The sequence below is a fragment of the Gouania willdenowi genome, chromosome 22, assembly GCF_900634775.1.
Source record: "Gouania willdenowi chromosome 22, fGouWil2.1, whole genome shotgun sequence".
In the NCBI taxonomy this organism is placed as follows: domain Eukaryota; kingdom Metazoa; phylum Chordata; class Actinopteri; order Blenniiformes; family Gobiesocidae; genus Gouania; species Gouania willdenowi.
This window is the reverse complement of record NC_041065.1, coordinates 960,806-984,036: the sequence shown is the minus strand read 5'-3', so window position 1 is coordinate 984,036 and position 23,231 is coordinate 960,806. Positions and strand designations below refer to the sequence as shown.

Sequence of the window (23,231 nt, the reverse complement as noted above, 5' to 3'; positions counted from 1 at the left end):
TTGTGATTTTTTTCCCTGTTACTGTAACATAAGCAATTTCCCCCTGGAATTAATAAAGGAATTCTGATTCTGATGTGGATTTGTTGGGTTTTCTTCCTTATTATGAATTTTATATTTTTATAAGCGCTTTGAGATGACATTGTTGTAATTTGTGCTATGCAAATAAAGTTGAATTGAAGTGAATTGAATATATAACTATTCATAACATGGGACTGCCTCAGAGTCAAAATATGTGAAAAACTGTTGAACGGAGGGTTCTGCTTTACAGGACGAACATCCTGAAAGATTAATGACTGCTCTGCTTAGTCAGCATCATCGAAATAACATCTCTGCTGCTGAGAAAAACCACTTTCTCTAGATATATAACCTACGTATGGGCCGGTGAAGGTCTATTTGCGGCTTTGCGATGTGAGGAAACCCATGGTCCCACACTGCCCCCATCCTGTACCTTTCAATGTTATTATTTTGTTCATGTCCTCAGTTTTCAGTGTCTGTTGGCGTCCACTCCTCCCTCTGTCAGAGAACTGATAAACTTCAGAGGCTCTGAAACGCCTGCAGTCTCCTGGGCCCTCAACTAAAGCATGAAATCGACAGAGAACAATACTTATTCCCCCGGGGGCGGATGTGTAGGGCCTTTCCCATGCACAGCTCTGAGCTATTTATCTATTAGTAGGTGTGTGTGTGTGTGTGTGTGTGTGTGTGTGAGTACACAGGAAGGTCAACATCAGAGCCAGTGTGAGGGAAAACACATGCATCAACCACTCTGACCATGGTGGAGTGTGTAATGTGTAAAATTAAAGTGTGTGCGTGTGTTTTGCAGTGATTGGTTTAATATCAGGGTGATGACACTGTGATTGGTGTTGGGTCAGAACAGACTAACAGGGCTTTGTTCTGATAGCAGAACTACTGTAACTGAACTGGTTCATCAGACGTTTCCATTGGTGGTTTATCAACAGTTATGAACCTAAAAGTCACCTTCAACCAAACCGTGTTAATGTTCTGGAATCTGTTCAGCTGTTTGTCATAGGACGTGCTATTGTCCTTTATACATATATATGTATATATATATATATATATATATATATATACATATATATGCATTACACTAAATGACACCAAAAACATACGAAATAGAAATAAGAACAACAAAGTGGTACAAAATTACTCAAAAGACGCATTAAATGATCATAACATACACACATGACAAAAACATACAGAAAGACAAAAAAAAAATCCAAAACGACAACTGAAATATGCAAAATGACTCCGAAAACAGACTCCAAAAACAAGAAAAAAATGCACCAAAAAATGAAACAAAATGACAGGAAAACAGAAAAAATTAAATAATTATGAAACCATGTAAATTGTAAATACACCAAAAAAAAAAAAAAAAAAAGACACAAAACAGCTAACATTCATTCATTTATTCCTGAAACATATAAATTATAGAAGAAAAAAAACACTAAAATATTTCTCCAAAAACACACAAAATGGTCATAATAAACAAAGCAACAAAAACATAAAATGATTGCTTATTATTCTCGATAACATGAATGTTGATCATTTGTCCCTCTGATCACATGTTTGTGGCCTAGTGATAGAAGTTGCTCGTCTCTGTATCAGAAACTACATTAGATAAATGCTGATATAACACTATAACAACCTGTGGTGTTATGTCTATAAAAGTCATTTCAAATGTTCTTCACCTCTTTGAGTGACATTGATTGTCATAAATGCATTAAAGCTGTGAGTAGAATGGAATGATGTGTCAGTAGATGTCACGGTATGATCTAAATAGAACGACTAACACTGATGACTAATGAGTGAAACCTGCACCACCACCTGCCTATACGCAGCTGCAGCATCGCTTTAATTATGTAACAATTTACAATCTGTGCATGAGCATTAATTTTTATAGTTTGATCTTACTTCATCGTTTGGGATTTTAGGGTTACAGGAATGATTAACTAAACATGTTAAAAAGAGGGAGATTGTGTTCATTCCATTCAGAAATCAAGTAATACGTAGATGTAATGGGGGTTGGGGAGGTACTGGGGAAGTTTGAACAACAGTGAATTGACCAAATGTTTATGGAGGGAGAGTAAAGCGACCGGGTGTGAGCACCTCTTAGTTACCAAGGAGGACAGCAACTGCAGAAGTCACAATTTTATTAAAAAGATTAAGGTAAAACAGATTAAAATGCCCACAAAGTAAAATCAATGTATGCTAAAATCCATTAACGATGTGGGCTAAGGAACAAATAAAATAAGGATAAAAGTCACTGTCCACGATAAAGTGCAATGTGCAGCTACACCCAGGTCCTCCGCTCTCTCTGTCCCAAGGCGGTAGATCCCTCTGGTCACAGGCTCAGGGTCCCAGGGCAAGGCAGAGTTCCCCTCTGCCTCTGCGTGTATGTGGCTCTTAACACTCCAATCAGTCTCGATACTTCCCGCTGGCTCCAGTCCTCCACACGCTGGGACACCTACACAGAACAGCTACCGGCAGTCAAACGTCCCACAACAATATCCCCGATCTGACTTTGTCCAACAAGTGTTACTACGTTCCCATAGGGTACTCACACGGAGGGCAGGGTCCTCCTCTGCCCCTGGGAACCTGGGGAGGACCCACAGCTTCCCTGCTGCTCCTTCTCCCTCTGTGTCGTTTTTCCTCCCCCTGCTCCTTCTCCTGTCTGCCCCTTTTGTTGTGCTCCAGCCACAGGTGCTGATTAACCTCAGGTGTGTTGATTAGCCTCAGGGTTTGGACATAGTCATGTGATGGGGTTGATCAAATTACAGCATGTGACTGGCAAGGTTCATAAAACAAAAGCTAAAATGCACTGCAAAAACAAAACACACTAAAAACACAGCACACAATACAAAATAAAATAACATTTCACAGCAGGATCACACCCACCCACGCTCTGAGGTTGTCAGTCCCTGAAACATAAACAGTTCAGTTTCTGTACCGTGCCGGTATTTGTCCAAAGTTTGAGCGATTTGACCTTCTTGGGGCAAAATCCACAATGTCCTGCTCAGCCTGGGCTGGTGCTAAAGGTCTTTTCAAGTCAAAATGATCCATCAGGATGCAGCTCCTCTCAAGCATAAGGGTTCACTGGTGAGGAACAAATGCACAAAGCCTACAAGAGGCACATGCAATGAGCACTATGGTGCTGCAGAAGGGGGCAAACAGTCCAGATTTGACTCCAGTTCAGATCACATGAAAAGGAATCCTCAAAGAAGAAGAAGCTCACAGAACGAGTTCACAATCCATGAAATGAGCAAACACCAATTGAATTAAGCCTGTCATTTCCACACAAATGGAGCATGTTACCTCTGATGCAGCGCTACCATATTCCGAGTCCAATGACAATGCCTCCTCTTGTAGCGCTACAAAGTCATCACCTGGGTGTCGACGAGCATACACCTTTAGTGCCTGGGCCATTGGTCCTTCACACAGTCCTAGAAGCAACTGATCTCGCAGAGCTGCCATGGAGGGGGGGGGGGGGGGGGAGGTCATCATGTCGCCGTAGCCTGCAATGTAATTCACGGAGACATAAAATAAAAGACCGGACAGTTTCACCCGGCTTCTGAGCACAGCTAAAAAATTGTGACCTTACAATAGAGATTTGTGTTTGGTCATCATAGAGGAAGCCAAGATAAGTAAAAATTTTCCGGGCTGCGTCTTTTTCATCATCATCTAACATGCTGATTTAATGCTTAACTTCACCGGCCAACGCTCCTAAAACAATGGCAACTTTTCAGGGCTCAGTCAGCTCTTGCGACCCCAACAACCCTTCAATTTGTTCCTTCCAGTCATTAAGTTTTAACTCATCCCCTGGCCCTTTAAACTTGGGGAGCCAGGGGGCACCAGGATAAACAGGCATCATGGCTACTTCCTCCTCGGTAACAAGTGTGCTCAAGACCCAGGTCCTGTCGACAACGCCAGAAAATGTAATGGGGGTTGGGGAGGTACTGGGGAAGTTTGAATAACAGTGAATTGACCAAATGTTTATGGAGGGAGAGTAAAGCGACCGGGTGTGAGCACCTCTTAGTTACCAAGGAGGACAGCAACTGCGGAAGTCACAAATTTATTAAAAAGATTAAGGTAAAACAGATTAAAATGCCCACAAATTAAAATCAATGTATGCTAAAATCCATTAACGATGTGGGCTAATGAACGAATAAAATAAGGGTAAAAGTCACTGTCCACGATAAAGTGCAATGTGCAGCTATGCCCAGGTCCTCCGCTCTCTCTGTCCCAAGGCGGTAGATTCCTCTGGTCACAGGCTCAGGGTCCCAGGGAAAGGCAGAGTTCCCCTCTGCGTGTATGTGGCTCTTAACACTCCAATCAGTCTCGATACTTCCCGCTGGCTCCAGTCCTCCACACGCTGGGACACCTACACAGAACAGCTACCGGCAGTCAAACGTCCCACAACAATATCCCCGATCTGACTTTGTCCAACAAGTGTTACTACGTTCCCATAGGGTACTCACACGGAAGGCAGGGTCCTCCTCTGCCCCTGCGTGTATATCGCCTCGCAACACTTGTGATCCCGGCGTGCTTGTGGTCCCTGATGCGTGTGCCGTCCTGTGCCCTGGAGGGCAGAGTCCTCCTCTGCCCCTGGGAACCTGGGGAGGACCCACAGCTTCCCTGCTGCTCCTTCTCCCTCTGTGTCATTTTTCCTCCCCCCTGCTCCTTCTCCTGTCTGCCCCTTTTGTTGTGCTCCAGCCACAGGTGCTGATTAACCTCAGGTGTGTTGATTAGCCTCAGGGGTTGGACATAGTCATGTGATGGGGTTGATCAAATGACAGCATGTGACTGGCAAGGTTCATAAAACAAAAGCTAAAATCCACTGCAAAAACAAAACACACTAAAACACAGCACACAATACAAAATAAAATACCATTTCACAGCAGGATCACATAGAAATGTTCACTTTGATTCTGTTTGTAAACACAAGCACTGTCCACATATTTCTGACCACATAACAATCAACACAACATCTACTTAGAGGTGAGCAACTTTTATCACAGCAGGGGCCACAAAAATACAATTGGTCGATACAAGGGCCACATTATCAACATCCATGTCATCAATTAGAATATTGACTAATCTGATTATTGACCAACAGTTGTGCATGCTTTTGTCATCATTTTGTATTAGGGCTATGACATAATTGTGTAAAATTTTTCCCCCACTCCAAACAGCATGGAACCGTTCTCATTTCACGAGTTCCCAGTTTACCCATAATACTGACGCACAGACCACAACACAAGAAACAGGAGAACCAGAGACGAAGTTGCTGCTGTGCTTTGTGGGTGTTTTATTTTAGTATAAATAAAAACTAAAAACACTGGATGGAAAACTAAAGCCCAGTAGCGTCAGCTAGCACCTCGATGCTAACATGTAGCAGCTAGCACCTTGATGCTAACATGTAGCAGCTAACACCTCGATGCTAACATGTAACAGCTAGCACCTCAATGCTAACATGTAACAGCTAGCACCTCAATGCTAACATGTAGCAGCTAGCACCTCGATGCTAACATGTAGCAGCTAGCACCTCAATGCTAACATGTAACAGCTATCACCGCAATGCTAACATGTAGCAGCTAGCACCTCAATGCTAACATGTAGCAGCTAGCACCTCAATGCTAACATGTAGCAACTATCACCGCAATGCTAACATGTAGCAGCTAGCACCTCAATGCTGACATGTAGCAGCTAGCACCTCGATGCTAACATGTAGCAGCTAGCACCTCAATGCTAACATGTAGCAGCTATCACCGCAATGCTAACATGTAGCAGCTAGCACCTCAATGCTAACATGTAGCAGCTAGCGCCTCAATGCTAACATGTAACAGCTAACACCTCAATGCTAACATGTAGCAGCTAGCAGGGACAATGTCCTAGTGGAGCAGACTAGGAGTGTGACAATATCTCGATACGGCAATATATCGTGATGTTTTTCCGCACAATCGATTATTGATATGCTCCCGCTAAGCATAGTTTTTTTTTTTTTTTGGAATTTGTTTTTTTTTTTATATATAAACCTTTTCATCTTTTCACTAAAATGTGCAGCGAGGTCTTCACAGAAATTATATCACTGTTTGTTGAAGGAACCAATATATTGATTACTGGAATATTTCACTATAATGATGTCACTGGTAAGAAAGACCCTATTTATTGTTTACATAAAGCACTATTAGAGATACTTGTTCATTTACATTGGTATGTTGACACTTATTTACAGAAATGTTGCACTAAAATAGTGTCACTGTTCATAGGACACTTTTTATATTTATTGTCTTTCAGATATAGAAAAAAAAATTGTATTTTTTCACATAATTTTTTTTTTCTTGTTATGTCATAGATTATCGCAGATTGATTTCTGACCAATATATCGATAATCACAGCATCGTCATATCATGAGATAATTGTTTATCGTGAGCTTTGTATCGCGTATCGTATCGTGAGCTACCCAGAGGTTCCCATCCCTAGAGCAGACAGTGTCTCCAATCCACACTGACACTCAGACAGGGTTCAGAACCAATAATAAATCCATGAGTGACAAATGAACAAAGTCAGTGATAAATGATTGTAGTGACAGTCGACCACTCTGTGGTAGAGGATGTGGGCGGGGCTAGTAGCGCTGCTACAGATAGCATCGTCTGACCCAACTTATCAACTGTTATGTAGAAAAACTATTTCAGACTAAATTCATCATCTTCATCAGTTGTTCTGTTTATTTCATGATATCTACAGATATTATAAATATTTTACACTGTTTAGTTTATATTTCTCTGGAATGTTCTGGACTTAGTGATGTTTTTATTTTAATACAAAAACATGTGTTTTAGAAAGTTTACTAAAAATCCAGAAAAGCATGAAAATATTTTAGTTAAATATAAGTTAGTGTTTTGTGAACAATCATAACATTATTTATTCATATTACACAATACGAGTATATGTCAGTAATGGAAATAATAAACACTATTTAATTAATTGTTTAAACTCATTTATTGTTTTCATTAGATATAAATTAGAGGTTTTTTTAGATTGATATTTCTAGAAAAGAGTTTTTCTATTTTTGAAACTGATCCATTATCAGTAAATTGATCTAGATCTCCTTCAAAATTTAAAAGAATCTTCTATGGTGTAACGTTTGTTTTTGGTTTGAATTTTGTCCAAATCCATTCTGTACTTTTAACGTGATCCTGTTTAGAGACAAATAAAAAACATTTATTAATCTATGAAGGCTAAGTAACTTTACTTTTACTTACTACCTCAGCATAATGTGGTAAGTTTGATTAAAAACATTGTGTCGTTAGATCTAAGCCTTTTACTTTGTGCTGAGTTTTCCAATGAACAATAAATTGCCTTTTTCTTCAACATTTCAGCTGGTTAAAAATGCAGCGTGTAAAACCTGCATTCATAATGAGATTCTCATGGCTGCTGACAGTGTGTTATATCTACCAGATGTCCTCACTCCTCTATATCGTCCGTTATCAGACAGAGAGCTAGAGTTTACAGACATTATGCATGATGCAAAGATGGAGAATGAACTGATCTGTTATGAGATGTGTTGCTTTTATTACAGCGCTAGATGCAAAATGTGATTGTAGGCATTTGATACAGGAAAATATAAAGTTTTTTTTTGCTTTTTTGTGGTTTTGTATTGTTTTCATTTCATTTTTCTGTTAGTGTTATGTTTAGTGTGCATTTTGTGTATAAATGGGTATGAATGTTGGTGGAGGTAGGCACAGAATAGCAGCTTCTGTCAGTGTGTTCACAGCTGTGGCTACAGTGTAGCTCACCTTTATTCACCCTTATAGATGGTCCTCTTCTCCACATGTCTGTGTTCAACCACCTTCAGCTACAGTGAGGGTCCCCGCTCTCTGGAACCTTTATTTTGGAGGGTCCCCACTCTCTGGAACCTTTATTTTGAAGGGTCCTCGCTCTCTGGGACCTTTATTTTGGAGGGTCGTTGGCTGTAAAGGTTGAGAACCACTGGGTGTAGGCTGTGATGTGAGACACTGACTGTATTTAGTGAAACACAAAACCATAACTGTAGGCTTTAAAAGCCTTTTAAGATGCACAAAATTCAAGTTTTGTTATAAACTTTAACCAACACTTTAATAAATTGATCAATTGTATTTTAGTCTGGATATAAATACATTCAAGTGTAGAAGTTTAACCATCAACAGATAACAGGGCTTTTGGCTTCCCCTGTGTTAACTTCACTATGTGACTTAATATGTTCACAGCATGTGTGTGTGTGTGTATATATATATATACACACACACACAATGATGATATAAAAAAAATGGAGTTGTTTAAGCTCATTTATTGTTTTCATTGATTCATTCATAAAACAAAAATCCATTTAAATTGGACAAATGTTGCTTCTCATGTCAAATATTGTTAGGCTATTAATTTAGATTAATTAATTACAGTCTCTAATTAATTAGATACATTTTTTAATCAAGTCCCAACCACTGAAAAAATAATTCTTTATAAGCGATATTTATATTTTCTATATCACAAAAATAGAAATCTTGATATATTTCACAGCCCTAATGTTGTGCAAATGTTTATTCTGATGTGAGAAACGCAGCAAAGCCCCTGAGAGAAAGTGTGATATGGTCAAACATTTTTACCCCTGCCATGTCCTAATCCATGTCCAACCCCTCGTTCACTCTGAACGTTCACTCTGAACTTTGCGGTCTTCCTCCTCTGGATCCCGATAGAACTCTCTCTTCCCACCCGTCTTACTTAGCAGTTTGACGTCAGTGATGATGATGTCATGACTCGCTGCCTTACACATGTCGTAAAGAGCGAGAGCAGCAACCGTTGCCGCCGTTAGCGCCTCCATCTCCACGCCGGTCCTGTTGGTTGTGCGACACGTTGCCGTGACTACGGCTGCGTGGTGCTGCTCTTGGAGCTGAAAGGTGACAGAAACGTGGTCCAGGGGGAGGGGGTGACAGAGGGGGATGAGGTTGGAGGTCTGCTTTGCGGCCATGATTCCAGCCAGCTGGGCCACGACTAGGGCATCGCCCTTAGCTAGCTGGTTGTCGCGCAGCAGAGGGAACACTGTGGAACCCAGGAGGACACGGGCGGAGGCCGAGGCTGAGCGACGTGTAGGAGCCTTCCCCCCGACGTCCACCATGGAGGCTCGGCCCTGGTCGTCTGTGTGGGTCAGCTGGACAGAGGGACTAATGGGGGTGGGGCTTTTACTGTGGCAGTGTCTAACAGTGTGTGCTGTAGAGGGGGCGTTAATGCCCACTAGTTGTTTATAGAACAAAGGGAATCCTGAAGTCTTCACTAAGTGTCCATAGCACAGATTCCTGTGGTCACAGTTTGGTTTTTTTGAGCGTGTTTTACAACCTGAAGTCTTTAAAAAGCTACTTAGGACCATGTCTCTGGATTGCGTCACATTACTTTGTGTTTCTGAAAAACACAAATCTCCCCAATGGCTCCGCCCCCTCCCTGTGGCTGCTTGGTCCATCCCAGGAGCGACTGAGGGAGGAGACAACACATCAGTCTGCCAGCTGTGCTGTAGCCTTAGGTGAGACGTTAGGGAGGAAGTGTCTGTAAAAACAATCACAGAAATCATGAAGCTCAATTCTCCTTCTATAGTAAACAAAGGGCCATTCATTCCATGTCATTTAAAAAAAATGTTCAGAACATCACACGCACTTCAGTTTTAACATTAATACTAATAATAAACAGTAAATAATTAGCAGACACAGAGCTAAGCTACAATGGCCTCATGTAAAGGATTTTCAATATTCACCAGTGGTGAAATAACCCAAAATTGGGGTACAAAATAAAAATAAAGGAGTCACATAAAGAAAAAAGTTTTATATTCCAATAAAGAGTAACTTTTATACTATAAATGAAAACAGATCAGATTTTTCTTCCATGCAGTTATGGGCCAAAGTAAATAGTTGAATAGTTTTTTCAAGCTTTATATCATGTTAGTGTGTCATTCGCTCCTGAAAAACATAATTCCAGTGTTTCTCAGATTGATTCACGTATTTTTGAGTAATCTTTAAATCTCCTGCTAGCAGCCGTTTTCCTGCTGTTATGCTCGAGGGGACGAGGCTCCTCCCTCTCTTATGTTCTCTTCCATAGTTCAGCCCACAGCACCCGCCTCCACAGATTTAGCTTTTAATTTACTTATTTTAATTACTTTTGTAAGAAACCCATGGCTTATGTTGTCTGTACTCATTAATGTTTGCATTTAAAAATGCACCTCCATCAGAAACAGCTGATAGATAACTGCGTTGGTTTACTCTGCTTATCGTAGTTGCTACCTGCCTTTAGTTTTTAAAAATGCCTTCAGCGAAAAAATGTATTATGGATGTGAAGAAAACAGCCCTTTTTAGGATGAAAGTGGATTAATAAATACAGACACTAAAAAAAAACCAAAACGATCCCTACTCGTAAAAAGAACCTCTGAGCCAGCAGCAGCACGGGTAAGCGCGTGCGTGCGTGTGTGTGTGAGACAGAGATTTCCGTCCGTTCGTTAGCATTCCTCACTTTGATAATTATTCTAATTTATTGTAGCGATGTAAAAATGTAGAAAGTATCCAAATACAGCCACAGAAAAACAACAGTAAACAACATCCATGTGTGTTAGTATGAGTACTGAAGGGGGCGTGTTCATGGGCGTGTCGGACAAGCTTGGAGTTTCTTAAAGAGACAGAGGCCAAATCAAAGCGTTATGAACTGTGTGCTACAGAGGGAAATTTGTTTTAAGTTTTTTTTTATATTTGCTGCATTTTCCCAAATAAAATGGGTAGCACAGTTATTTGAGTATAGAATGGTTCTATGTGGCTGAAAAAAACATGATACTACCCCTTTAAAAAAAACAGTATATGTTCATATTTCCAGAGCGTGTGAGTCTAAATGGTTAATGATAAATGGACTTGATTTATATAGAGCTTTATCACCACTGAAACAGTCTCAAAGCGCTTTACATATCAGCTCATTCACCCAATCACTCTCACATTCACACACCAGTGGGACAGGACTGACATGCAAGGCACTAGTCGACCACTGGGAGCAACTTAGGGTTCAGTGTCTTGCCCAAGGACACTTTGACACATAGTCAGGTACTGGGATCGAACCCCCAACCTCTCGATCAGAAGACGACCCTCTACCACCTGAGCCACGGTCGCCCTCTAGTCTAGAACCAATGTATATCTGTGACTAATCATTAGTGATGTGAACAGTCTATGTTCATAGCTCTAAGCTGATCACATTACAGGGAGCTGAGACATATGCTAAGTAGTTTACTGAAGACCCAAACATGTTCCAGACCCAAACACACACTGACTTTGTGACTATTTAGAGGAGCTGACATGTCCATCAGATAGGATGTATAGCAGATCTATTTATATATTCTGAGAGAGTGGGTGGAGCTTATTACTATACCATATTTACCTTTATATGTGATGGAGTTACAGACATATTGGAAGATGAACATGGAAAAATAATAACGACACACCCCCCTCACTACATTATAAATATAGTATTGATCAGATCAAACTAAACATTTACAGTGAGAATATTGAATAATCACAGAATAAATAATCATGTTTTTAGACCAAAGCGTGTGAGCTATATGTGAAATGACATGGAATGATCTCATAGTCTGGATATGATATAAATAATGTAAGGTCTGAAACAAAGATGGCGTGAGAGGATCGTACGTACAGCTGTCACCCACCAATCAGGATCATGGGCCTGTTCTTCATCTGGGAGATGCTGAACATGCCTGAGAAAAGAAAATACAATTCATATTTAGAAATGTTGCGTATTCGCTCAAAACATAAAATAAAAGACTTCTCCTGTTTGGACGTTGCTTTAGTTAGTAGTGTTCCATGTGAGGGTTGATGTTCAACATCTCTCAGACCCTCCAGGAATTGGCGATGTTGCGATCACAACAATTAATGCAAATTCAGCCAATCCCCGCAAATTCTGCGCAACCCTGCAATTCTGTCCAATCACCGCAAATTTCTCCAATTTTAACCAATCTGACTAAAGATTCCAGTCAATTCGGAGCCACAACGTGGCTGAAGTCTGTCCGCTTTGTGTAAGTCACATCAACTTCCAAAGCCGGCAGCTGCCATCAGCCGCCGGGAGTTCCCCAGTGTGAGAGGAATCACCATTTAGTCTGGTTACAGACTGTGTCACAACAGCCAAACTGACTCTTTTGAGCCAAATAGCAGCAAACGTGTCTCACAAACGCAATTTAAAGTCTGTGTAAAGCAGAAATACATTTATGTTACGAATTTGTCACATCACAGAAACCTGTCATTGACCACTGAGCCAAATTTGAAAGATTAAAAAAAATTGCAAGTATATAAAAATAAGAATAAAAACAAGCAATCCTCTCTGCTCTGAGATGCTGGGGGCGTGTCAGTTAGTGGCACTGGAACCATGCCCACGGGCAGGAAGGGCGCCGCCTTGTTGTCCTGTGTCTAAGGGAGAGAGCAGTGTGAAAGCAGCTCTAGCATCGATAGTGCGTTCAAAAGTGCTCAGGATCGGGCCAAACGAGGTGTCAGCAGAAAGGTCTGCTCCGCCCGAATATGTGCATCACTCCCAGGTAGTCAGAACAGTGCCCGCTAGAGGCAAAAAACTAAATTGTGATGTGTAAAAGTGCACATTTCAAGGAAAATGTGGCACCAGCGGACGCGTTTTATTCCCGAGTCTGAATAAGTGGTTTGTTTATGGTTCGGGGACAAATAGCACCCACTGGAGGCCACGGAAGTTTGGTGTGCTTCAGCAGCAGGGTTGGGTTTATGCTAATGAGGGCTCCGTTACATAACACAGCTGTGATTTCTGACCCGCCCATTAAATCCAGAACACAGAAATTTGAAACACAGTTTGTGTAGCCTAGCTCTATAATTACATTCTAAATGGTTAAATGGCTTTTTACACGTTTTAATGAAAACATTTCTGATCTATTTCATGTGTTTAGAAGAAAATGGCTGAATTTGTTTTACACAGACTTGAACAATCTCCTGCTGCTTTAGAAGGACTTTTAAAGAAAATAACCTGATTAAACCTCTACTATGTTAGATGATCTTTGTTAGAGCTTCATTACAGGTTAAACGGTAGCAGTGACTAATATCATTGGTGCTTGCGCCCCCTGGTGGTATCTCCACACACAAACGTACAAATTGCTAAACACATGAAGACTCTTCTGCAGGAAAAGTGTTTGTATCAAAAGTCACGAGTGCATTGATGAGATTCTCACAAGAAAAGAGCCATTTATTTTTATTTATTCTTTTGTTTTTGTTTCAAAAACTTAAACTGATTCTCTGTAATATTCTCTGCACTGGAAACCTTTAAAATGTGATGAATATAATCCATATCTATCCATCGACCTATCTGCCTCTAAAAGCAAGAATGTTCTGTGTGTGTGTGTGTGTGTGCGTGCGTGTTTGTGTGTGTGTAGAGCGAATATCTCCCCGACAACGTAGGTGTTCAACCTGAAATGGCTTCCAAATACCGTAAGTGTGTGCATCCGTTATTTTGGAGTAATTTGGTGTTGCAAAACGTTCATTTTAACATTACAGCCCTAGCGGTATTGAACGCGCTACTTTCGGTTCCGAGTTCATGACGTCACTGTGTCTCAGTTTGTTTGGGTTTAAAAAAGAAGGTTAGTATTAAAAACATTTGCACTGCTAAAAGTGATTTAAGTTAATATTTCATGGTTATTTAAAATCATTGATCCCAAACTTCCTTTAAGTTGTGGGTCACAGAGTTCACTTCCTTCTGTACCATGCTATCGTTAGCATCTCAAACACGGAGCAAACACCCATTGTTTAAACCATATAACTGTTGCTCAATAACACGCTGTTTCACTAGAGTCAGTATTGACCTCAACCTGTTCAATTCTCCATCTGGAAAACTGCAGATTCTCTGTGGTGCCGTACATGGAAGCTAAGCTCTGACCACTCAGTTCAAAGGTAAAAAAATGATTTATGTTTTAAAAAAAAACAGCCAAATAGTAGATAATACTTTAATTTACTTACTCACTAATGCAGTTTGGAGCTTTACGTTTTGTTTTGCAGAATTTGATTGTTTTTCTGATTGGCGCTACAATGTCTATGGAGTTTGGTTATCAGCGACTCAAACATTTCACGGGAACACACACACACGTCCTCAACACATAAGGTATTTATAATCAAAATATACTAAATGAGTAAAATAAAACAAAAAACTACGCAATATTTACACAAAAAATACACAAAATGGCAACAGAAATGTACAAAACTACACCAAGAGATACAAAAAATGACTCCACAAAACATACATTACAGAAAAATACACCAAACAAAAAAAAAACATTAAAAATGAGTAAAAAATAAACACATTTATCATGTTCATGTCTCATAGAATTAAACCAGGGAAATCACACTTCAATTTTACATCCCCAAATATGTACAGTATGTACTCTGTATGTAGAGTATGTCTTTAAAAAAAAAAAAAATAGGGGAGTGGTGGCCTAGTGGTGGTTAAGGACGCTGGGCTTGTAATCGGAGGGTTGCCGGTTCAAGCCTCACCTAGGCCATCACTGTGGGATGTTGAGCAAGTCCCTTAACACCGTACTGCTCCCCACTGGCTGCCCACTGCTCCTCAGGGATGGGTTAAATGCAGAGGACGGATTCCATTAATGTACTAACATTACATGGCCAATTAAAGGCGAAAGCCCCGATTAATCTTAATGTACACCTCTATGTACATACAACCTTCAAATATATTCTCATTTGGCCATAATTGCAAACTCTACTTAGCTCCCACTATATGAATACATACTTCTGACGGGCACTGTACTAGTCTATCTATAAATACAAGGAACGTATGTGTGTGCGTGTGTGGAGCGCATATCTTCCTGACGCAGTGTCTGATCAACCTGAAATGTGGATCCATTATTTTGGATTTTTTTGGTGATTAAGTTTCAAAACCTTTATTTTAATTTTATTTTGAAATCAACGCGGCCACAAGCACACAAAGCCTTTTAGAGAGAGAGTTATGACAACGGAAGTTCGAAAAGGACTCAAATAGTTCCTGGAAGTTAATGGCGGCCAATGGCAGCGGCTGTGCTCAAAGCAAACAACAAAACATGCACATTTCTACACGAACATGACATTATAAACACTGATATTTTCACCACGTGTTTATAATCTAATGCACACCTTGAATGTACTTGACATGTTTGTGTGTATTTCATTTTCCAACTGGGTTTTTTTTAGTTTTTCCTTGCCAAAGGAGGGTCTAAGGACAGGGGATGACTTTCATTATCCATTTGCTAAGTCCGGCAAACATTGATGCAAACTTTAGTTACCAATTTATCATGATCATGTCCCATAGAATTAAACCAGATAAATCACACAATTATTTTATTTTACACCCACAAATAAACCCTTTATAACACTACAGAGTATGTACACCTCTATGTACATATAACCTTCAAACACACTTATTTGGCCATAATTGACAACTCTACTTAATGATTATGAATTTATGAATACATACTTCCAACGGGCACTGTACTAGTCTTGTTAAATTCTAGTGAATCTTTTCTGTATTGTTATGAAATAATTCAAAGGCAATCTGGATTTTTTTGGGGGGCAAAATCACCAGTTTAGGCCAAGTCATAGAAAATATCAAAGCCTCAAAGCGCTGCAACTGTTTTTTAAAAAAGCTGCCGCAAAATCAGGCATTTTAGGCAGCAACTATCACAGAAATGTTTGGCGAAATCCTGGAAGGACTGATTAATGTCTACCTGCGTGCTGTTTCTTCTTCCTGCCCACTGCAGCTCCTATTATGTGGAGCAGCTCTTCATCAGAAGCTCCTGAGCGCATAATGTCTCTGAGAGAGACCTCAGAGTTACCGAACAAACACACCTGAGAGGAAAAAATAAAGAGAAGGAGTTGATTCAGAGAGTTGATGATAGGAGAAAATATAGAACGCCTAGTTAGGAAATCTTTTACCTTCAGGTTTCCATCTGCAGTGATCCGTAATCGATTACAAGAGCCACAGAAATGATCAGACATGGAGGTGATGAATCCCACCTGGCCTTTAAAGTTTGGGATTCTAAATGTCTTTTCCACATCAGAGGAGAAACAGAGATTCATTTTAATCACAGAATATATGACAGATCATTAGGATTGATCAAAACACGAATGCCACGAACAGAATAAAGCGTTCAACCAGCGACAGATGAACTGACCTTAGCCGTGTCCATGTGAGCACCTTCAAGCTTCTCCATGTTGGGCCAACGTTGCCTGATGCCATCCAGCATTTCCTGATAACTCACCATCTTCTTAAAGTTCCACTTGTTGCCTAAAGACGCCAAATAAACTTTAACCAAAGATCAAAATAACGACTCCAAACCAGGACCGTCAACGCCATTTAACCTCAGGGGCCACACACAGTGTACCTGTAAAATAATGACTTAAAAAACACTAAACTTTATTTAAGTAGCTGCAACTTTAAAAAAAAATGTAAGCCTGGGTGTATTTGCACATGTGCATTCATTTAACAAAATCTAATTTACAACAATTTACATTTTCAAAGAAACATTTTGTCATTTGTAAAACAAAAAAATACAGGCTATTATAAATGATGAAAGACCACCATTTAAAAATGATCTTTAATGTGCACAGTTCCACATCTGTGTGATAATCTTTAACACACATTAACTGAATACACACTGAAGAAAGACACCCCTGTCTAAACCAGCCCATGATGACCCTCCAAAATAAAGGTCCCAGAGAGCAGCTCCCTCGTGTCAGTCACTCATATTTTCACCTTCCCTCCTCTGCTGACATATCTGAATCCAAATCATCCACCTGTCAATAGACCACCCTCCCAACACCCCTGATCAAAGCCTGTCTCCCCTCCCTGACACCTTTGGTGACCTCTATCATCCACTTCTCCCTTAAATCTAGTTCTGTCCCCTCAGCTCTCAAATCTGCAGCAATAACTCCCGTTCTCAAAAAACCTGGTTCAGACCCCAGCAACTTCAATAACCTTTGTCCTATTTCTAATCTACCATTCCTTTCAAAAGTCCTGGAGAAACAGTCGCATCACAAGTCCACTCCCACCTCTCCAATAACAACCTGTACAAGCAGTTCCAGTCCGGTTTCCTCCCCCATCACAGCACTGAAACTGCCCTACTCAAAATAACCAACGACCTCCTTATGTCAGCAGACCCTGGACTCCTATCCATCCTCATCGACCTGAGTGCAGCTTTTGACACCATCTCCCATTCCATCCTCCTCCATAGACTGGCATCCAGACCCCTGGACTGGTTTTCTTTGTATCTCTCCGGCCACACCCAGTTCATTCAGGTAAACACATTCTCATTCCAGCCTTCTCCACTCTCCTCCAGCGTTCCCCAAGGCTCTGTCCTTGGTCTAATCCTCTTCATCATCTATCTTCTCACCCTCGGCCATATTCCGGAAACACAACATTCAATTTCACTGCTATGCTGATGACACCCAACTCTACCGCTCAACCAAACCCACCTCCACCCTTCCTCCCACCTCCCTCTGTGATTGTCAACAGGAAATCAAATCCTGGTTCTCTTCCAACTTTCTCAACCTCAACAGTAACAAAACTGAGGTTCTCCTCATTGGTTCCAAATCCATTCTCACAAAAACAGCTTCACCATCAACAACTCTTCCGTTTCCCCCTCCCCTCAGGTCAATAGTTTGAGTGTCATCCTCGACGGCACTCTGGCATTCCAAACCCACATCAATAACATCACTCGGTCTACTTCCATCTTCAAAACATCAACCACCTCTGTCCCTTCCTCACCCCTCCCAGCACTGCCATCTCTGGTACCCTCTCGTCTGGATTACTGTAACTCCCTTCTCTCTGGTCCTTACATAATCTCCAACTGGTTCAGAATGCTGCAGCCCGGATCATCACCAGAACACCTTTCATTCACGACATCACCCCTGTTCTCCAACAACTCCACTGGCTCCCAATCACACACCGCATTGTTTACAAAATTCTCCTCCTAACCTTCCAGGTCCTCCATAACCTCTGTAGCTCGCTGACCTCCTCCACACAAACACACTCAATCAGACCCTCAGATCATCTTCCTCCCTCAGCCTCCTCATCCCTCCTGCCAGCATGACCCCCATGTTGTCCAGAGTAGGGCTGCACGATTTTGACAAAAAAAATTAATTGCAATTTTTCTGACAGCTTTTCAACTATTTCTAAAAATAGTTTATATATTTAAATGCATATATATTTTTTTTTTCAAATTCCGTGTTTTCCACATTCATTTTTTAAAAATACACATTAACACATTTTTAATTCATGTAAGGAAACAAAATAAATACTAATAAATAAAAAACCCATAATTAAACAAAAAATGTATGTCAAAAATAACGTAAGATACAATTAAAAGGTAGATACAATTTGTACTGACATGGATTGTTCGGCTCCTCTTTAATTATTCGTGTCATATACTGTATGTATGAGACCAGCATTAATGTCATCATATTCCCCCTCAGGGATCAATGGATTACTGAATGTGATCAGGTTTATTGATTAGGTTTTGATCAACTTAATTTAAATGATCCTGATGACATAATTCCAGACCGTAATGATTAAACAAAAATAAATGGACAAAGTATCAAAAGTTATCAATAATCTACGATGTTTCAGACTCTATAATCTCTGGTATCGATGGTCTCGTCCACAACAACAGAACAACGTTATCCAGATCTTCTGTAGATCTGATGAGATGTTTAAACGCTCTGAGCAGGTGAAGATGATTAATGCTGACTCATGTTTTCATAAAGCGATGCAGCGCTAGATGAGAAACGGACCGAGTTCCGCAGACACATTAAAGTTAAGCGGGCTCTGATTTAGGAGTCAGTAATGATTTGCATAGTTCTTTGGCAGTTTAGAAGGCGTTTAGTGCGATTTAGACTGTTTGAAGCGGCCAAAATGGGAGGGGGGCGGGCGGTGCACCATATTAAGCGGTCCCCGAAACATTTCCCCATTAAAAAACGTCCTTTTCCTCACAGTGATGGCGTTTCAACCCAATTCTGTCCTTTTCCGCATTCAACAGTAGATTCTGTTTTCATTGGTCGATTCCGTGATTCCGTTAATATGAATTTTATAGGGCCCTAGTGTAGTTGTTGTTAACTGAGGAGTAACTCAGACTCGCTGCAGCGCATACAAGCGTGTGTCCTGGCCAGCAGCCCAGGAAGGCGGTTCTCTGCATTTCTGATTGGTGAACATATATATCACTCAAATGATGGAGACGGAAAAAAAACCTCAGCGTCTGATGTGATGTTATCACAGTAGTGAAAACCTTAATATCGATGTGATTAAGGTTCATCGTTCAGCCTTAGCCCAGATCCTTCAGGCACTCTGCCCCCCATTTCTAAAACTCCCTCCAACCTGACATCTGAAACAATGACTCTCTGGCCATCTTTAAATCACTTCTAAAACCCACCTGTTCAAACAAGCCTACTCACTCTGATTTCAAACCATTTCACTGCAAAACTTCTGTTTTTTAAAAACAGTAAAACAGTTAATGACCTCCTTTTTAAGTAAGCAGTTTGTATGTTATATATTGTTTGTTTTTAACCCTGCTTGAGGCTAGGGTACGTTAGGGTAATTTATTTTCAAAATGTGACATTAGGTAGAAAAGTGGTGGAAAGGGTTCATAAGTGCTGAAAATGTCTTGAAAGTGGAAAAAATGTGCATAAAAGGCATTGAAATGTGATGTAGAAGTGTCATAAATGGGAGTAATATAGCAAAAATACATTAAAAGGAGCAAAAATATGTCAAGAAAAAGGGATGAAATTAGGTTAAAATATGGAGAGTTGTGTAGTTGCAGAAAAAGTTACCCTTTCAAGCAAAAATGGGCTCAAATTGTTAAACAAATATTCTTAGTCCCTTAAAGGCATCTGGTGACCCACTCCCAGTGTCTCATGACCCCAAATGGGGTCCTGACCCCAAGGTTGAGAATCCCCGGTCTAAAAGATGATCCTAATAATAGCCATGACAGCAGTGAGCGCTCACCATCAAAGGGCATGTACTCGATGAATCGAACCTCCACAGGTTTGTTCTCTGTCAGAGCCACAAAGTCCAGCAGCTCGTCTTCATTAAAGCCTCGCATCACCACACAGTTGATCTGTAGAGGGCAGGAAAACACGTTACAAACTAAACCTCAAACTAATAAATGACAAACAGATCAACATTTGTTTCATGCACGGCACATTTTAACGTGCACCAAAAGGTGTTCAATTACAACTGTAAACTATTCACCTTCAACTAGTAGGGGTGAACCCTACAACGTTTTCACTTCCGATAAAATACAGATATTGCAGCCTTAAAAATTGTCCGATACCGATCCAACATCAGCATAAATTAATTACACTAACTTTTAGGGCCTTTAATACAAAGCTAGATAATTATATCCTGGATTTATCTCAGTTAGCTTCACCTAACTAAACATTCTCTGTCAGACAGAAGCTGTCCTATGAATCTAGATTACAATTGATTTCAGCCTGGCTACATGCACGCTCTTGAGACGAGATGAATATGAAATGAAAAAATATGAAAAGACAATCACAAATGACATGGGAGGACAGGAGCGGAGAGAACTGTGGGTCACCACTAAGGCAGTGCTCCGTATCTTAGATGAGAAGTGGAAAACATGAGGTGAGAAGAGGGGAAAAAGGAAGGTCCCAAACTATGCTCCTTTCTGGAGCACAGAGTGGGATCAGGAAAAAAAAAACCTCGGCACACACAGAAGCAACGAAACACAATTACAACAAAAATTTGAGGACACAGCACATATGGTCAGGGGGAGGGGAGGGTTGTAGCCGGCCAGTGGGGGGGCGCTGCACCTGCAGGGAGAGGGGATGGGGCCAAAGAAGGCATTGAAACACGATCCGATCATTTCATTTTGTACTGTTCAGCCATGGTGCAGATGACGTGAAACGACCTTGGGTAGATCAGAGTTCCCAGGTGGTTGTGGTGGAGAGAGGAAGAGGAGGAGGGGGATGGAGCGTCAGTCAACACAACATCCTGGTGAATCATAGGGATGTGCATCGTTAACCTGTTTCATTTGGGAACCGGTTCTTAGTCAAACGATTCTTTGGAATCGCTAACAAAAACCCTTTACAATTCTGCTATCGGTTGTTCCCACACACACACACACACACACACACACACACACACACACACACACACACACACACACACACACACACACACACACACACACACACACACACACAAGCTGCTGCAGAGCTGAGCTGCTTTGTGTGATGCTGTAGAAAAGGTCCCAAAGTTAAAGATAAATAAGTACAGTTGTTTATGAAGGTCTCCTTTATCTATGTCTGATGTAGTGTTGTGTTCAAGACCACACTATCCCAGACCAAGACTTGCCCGGGACCAGAATACACCGAGACCAAGACAAGACCAAGACAGAGACCAAGACTATAAACATTTTTTTTTTTTCAATTTAAAAAAATATATAAATGAATAAACTTATGACAAGGTTTGACAGTTAAATAACATTCTTTAGTTTTAGTTTACTAGTACAGTGCCCGTCGGACGTATGCATTCATGTGGGAGCATAAGGCGTATATTTGCGGGTGCAAAATGTGGGTGCAATTTTCCTGGTTTAATGTCATCATTGTGTTTTTTAAATCTTTCAGTTGTTTTTTTTCTGCATTTTTTGTATAATTATTGTTTTTTGTTGCCATTGTAGTGTGATTCTGGAGTCATTTGGTGTATTTTTTGTATAAATATGGTTTATTTTTTGTTTTGTTTTACTCATTTAGTATATTTTTATTATAAATTTATTTATATATTATAGATTTATTTCCCACTTTCATCGCTTCCTCTGTGGATTTACTGGACATTTTACTCAAAGGTTCGCTCACCTTTGCTCACGCAGTGAAGCGCCGGAGGAGAGGAAAAAGAGCTGGTGCGCTTGTGCGCCTCCGCCAGCGCGGCCGGCGCACACCGTTACCGGGGATATTCCTCTCTAACGTGCGCTCACTGTGTAACAAAGTGGACGAACTCCAGCTGCTGTTAGGTAGAAACAGAGACTTCTCCTCATCTTCTGTTCTGTGCTTCACGGAAACGTGGCTGTGTGGAGCGGTACCGGACTGCAGTTGGCCGGCTTCCAACTTCACAGAGCTGACCGAGACGCGGAGCTCACCGGGAAGAAGAAAGGTGGAGGAATCTGCTTTTATGTGAACAGTAACTGGTGTAACGACGTGACAGTGATCCTCCAGCACTGCTCTCCTCACCTGGAATCCTTTATTATCAACAGCAAACCCTTCTATTCTCCCCGTGAGTTCGCTTCATTCATCCTGGTTGGTATGTACATCCCACCGTCAGCTGATGTGTGTGAGGCACAGCGCACACTCGCCGACCAGATCCTGTGCATGGAGCGGACCTACCCGGACTCTTTTATCATTGTGCTTGGTGACTTTAATAAAGGGGACCTCTCACACCAGCTCCCCAAATATAGACAATTAATTAAATGTCCGACCAGAGAGGAGAAGACACTGGATCACTGTTACACCACACTAAGCAGTGCTTATCACGCCGTTTCCCGTGCTGCACTGGGCCAATCGGACCATTTGATGGTCCACCTGATTCCTTCATACAGACAGAGGCTGAAGCTCTGTAAACCTGTGGTGAAGGAATCTAAACAATGGACCAGTGAAGCAGTGGAGAAACTCCAGGAGTGTTTGGACTGTACTGACTGGGATGTTTTCAGGTCTGCGAACAGTTCTCTGGATGAGTTTACAGACGCTGTGACGTCCTACATCAGCTTCTGTGAGGACAGCTGCATTCCATCAAAGACCAGGGTGAGTTATAACAATGACAAACCCTGGTTCACAGCTAAGCTCAGAGGGCTGAGGGCAGACAAAGAGGTCGCTTTCAGGGGTGGAGACAGAGCCAGGTACAGAGAGTCGAAGTACACGTTTGAAAAGGAGGTGAGAAGAGCCAAACGTTTGTACTCAGAGAAGTTACAACATCAGTTCTCTGCAAATGACCCGGCTTCTGTCTGGAGAGGGCTCAGGCAAATTACAAACTACAAGCCCAGAGCCCCTGCTGCTGCTAACGACCTCTGCCTGGCCAACAATCTGAATAACTTCTATTGTAGATTTGACAGACAATGGGACAGACCTGACTCCAACCCTCCTCACACC

The 23,231-nt window shown here is 41.1% G+C and overlaps 1 protein-coding gene and 1 long non-coding RNA gene across 7 annotated transcripts in view; both read right to left on the bottom strand.

The window, feature by feature from the left end:
* Positions 1-2,227: 2,227 nt before the first annotated feature.
* LOC114456679 (uncharacterized) lies at positions 2,228-7,874 on the bottom strand. 3 transcript variants are annotated; one of them, XR_003672867.1, is made up of 3 exons: positions 7,815-7,874; positions 2,914-4,818; positions 2,228-2,836 (listed from the first exon to the last, which is right to left on the bottom strand). It is a non-coding gene; the product is annotated as an uncharacterized LOC114456679 (long non-coding RNA). The 3 variants fall into 3 exon arrangements; XR_003672868.1 differs by having other exon boundaries at positions 2,228-2,802; XR_003672866.1 differs by having other exon boundaries at positions 2,228-3,136; positions 3,331-4,818.
* Positions 7,875-8,404: 530 nt separating this feature from the next.
* The window catches only part of mocs1 (molybdenum cofactor synthesis 1), a 48,985-nt gene continuing 34,158 nt past the window's right edge, over positions 8,405-23,231 (bottom strand). For 3 of the 4 annotated variants that reach the window (XM_028438581.1, XM_028438584.1, XM_028438582.1), the window contains 6 exons: positions 20,074-20,185; positions 16,250-16,362; positions 16,011-16,121; positions 15,803-15,923; positions 11,735-11,782; positions 8,405-9,588 (listed from right to left, as the gene is read on the bottom strand). In XM_028438581.1, the coding sequence (XP_028294382.1) occupies positions 8,693-9,588; positions 11,735-11,782; positions 15,803-15,923; positions 16,011-16,121; positions 16,250-16,362; positions 20,074-20,185 (1,401 nt within the window). In that variant the 3' untranslated portion in view covers positions 8,405-8,692. Of the gene's footprint in view, positions 9,589-11,721; positions 11,783-15,802; positions 15,924-16,010; positions 16,122-16,249; positions 16,363-20,073; positions 20,186-23,231 lie in introns of all 4 variants that reach the window. The other variant, XM_028438585.1, reaches the window with a different exon arrangement.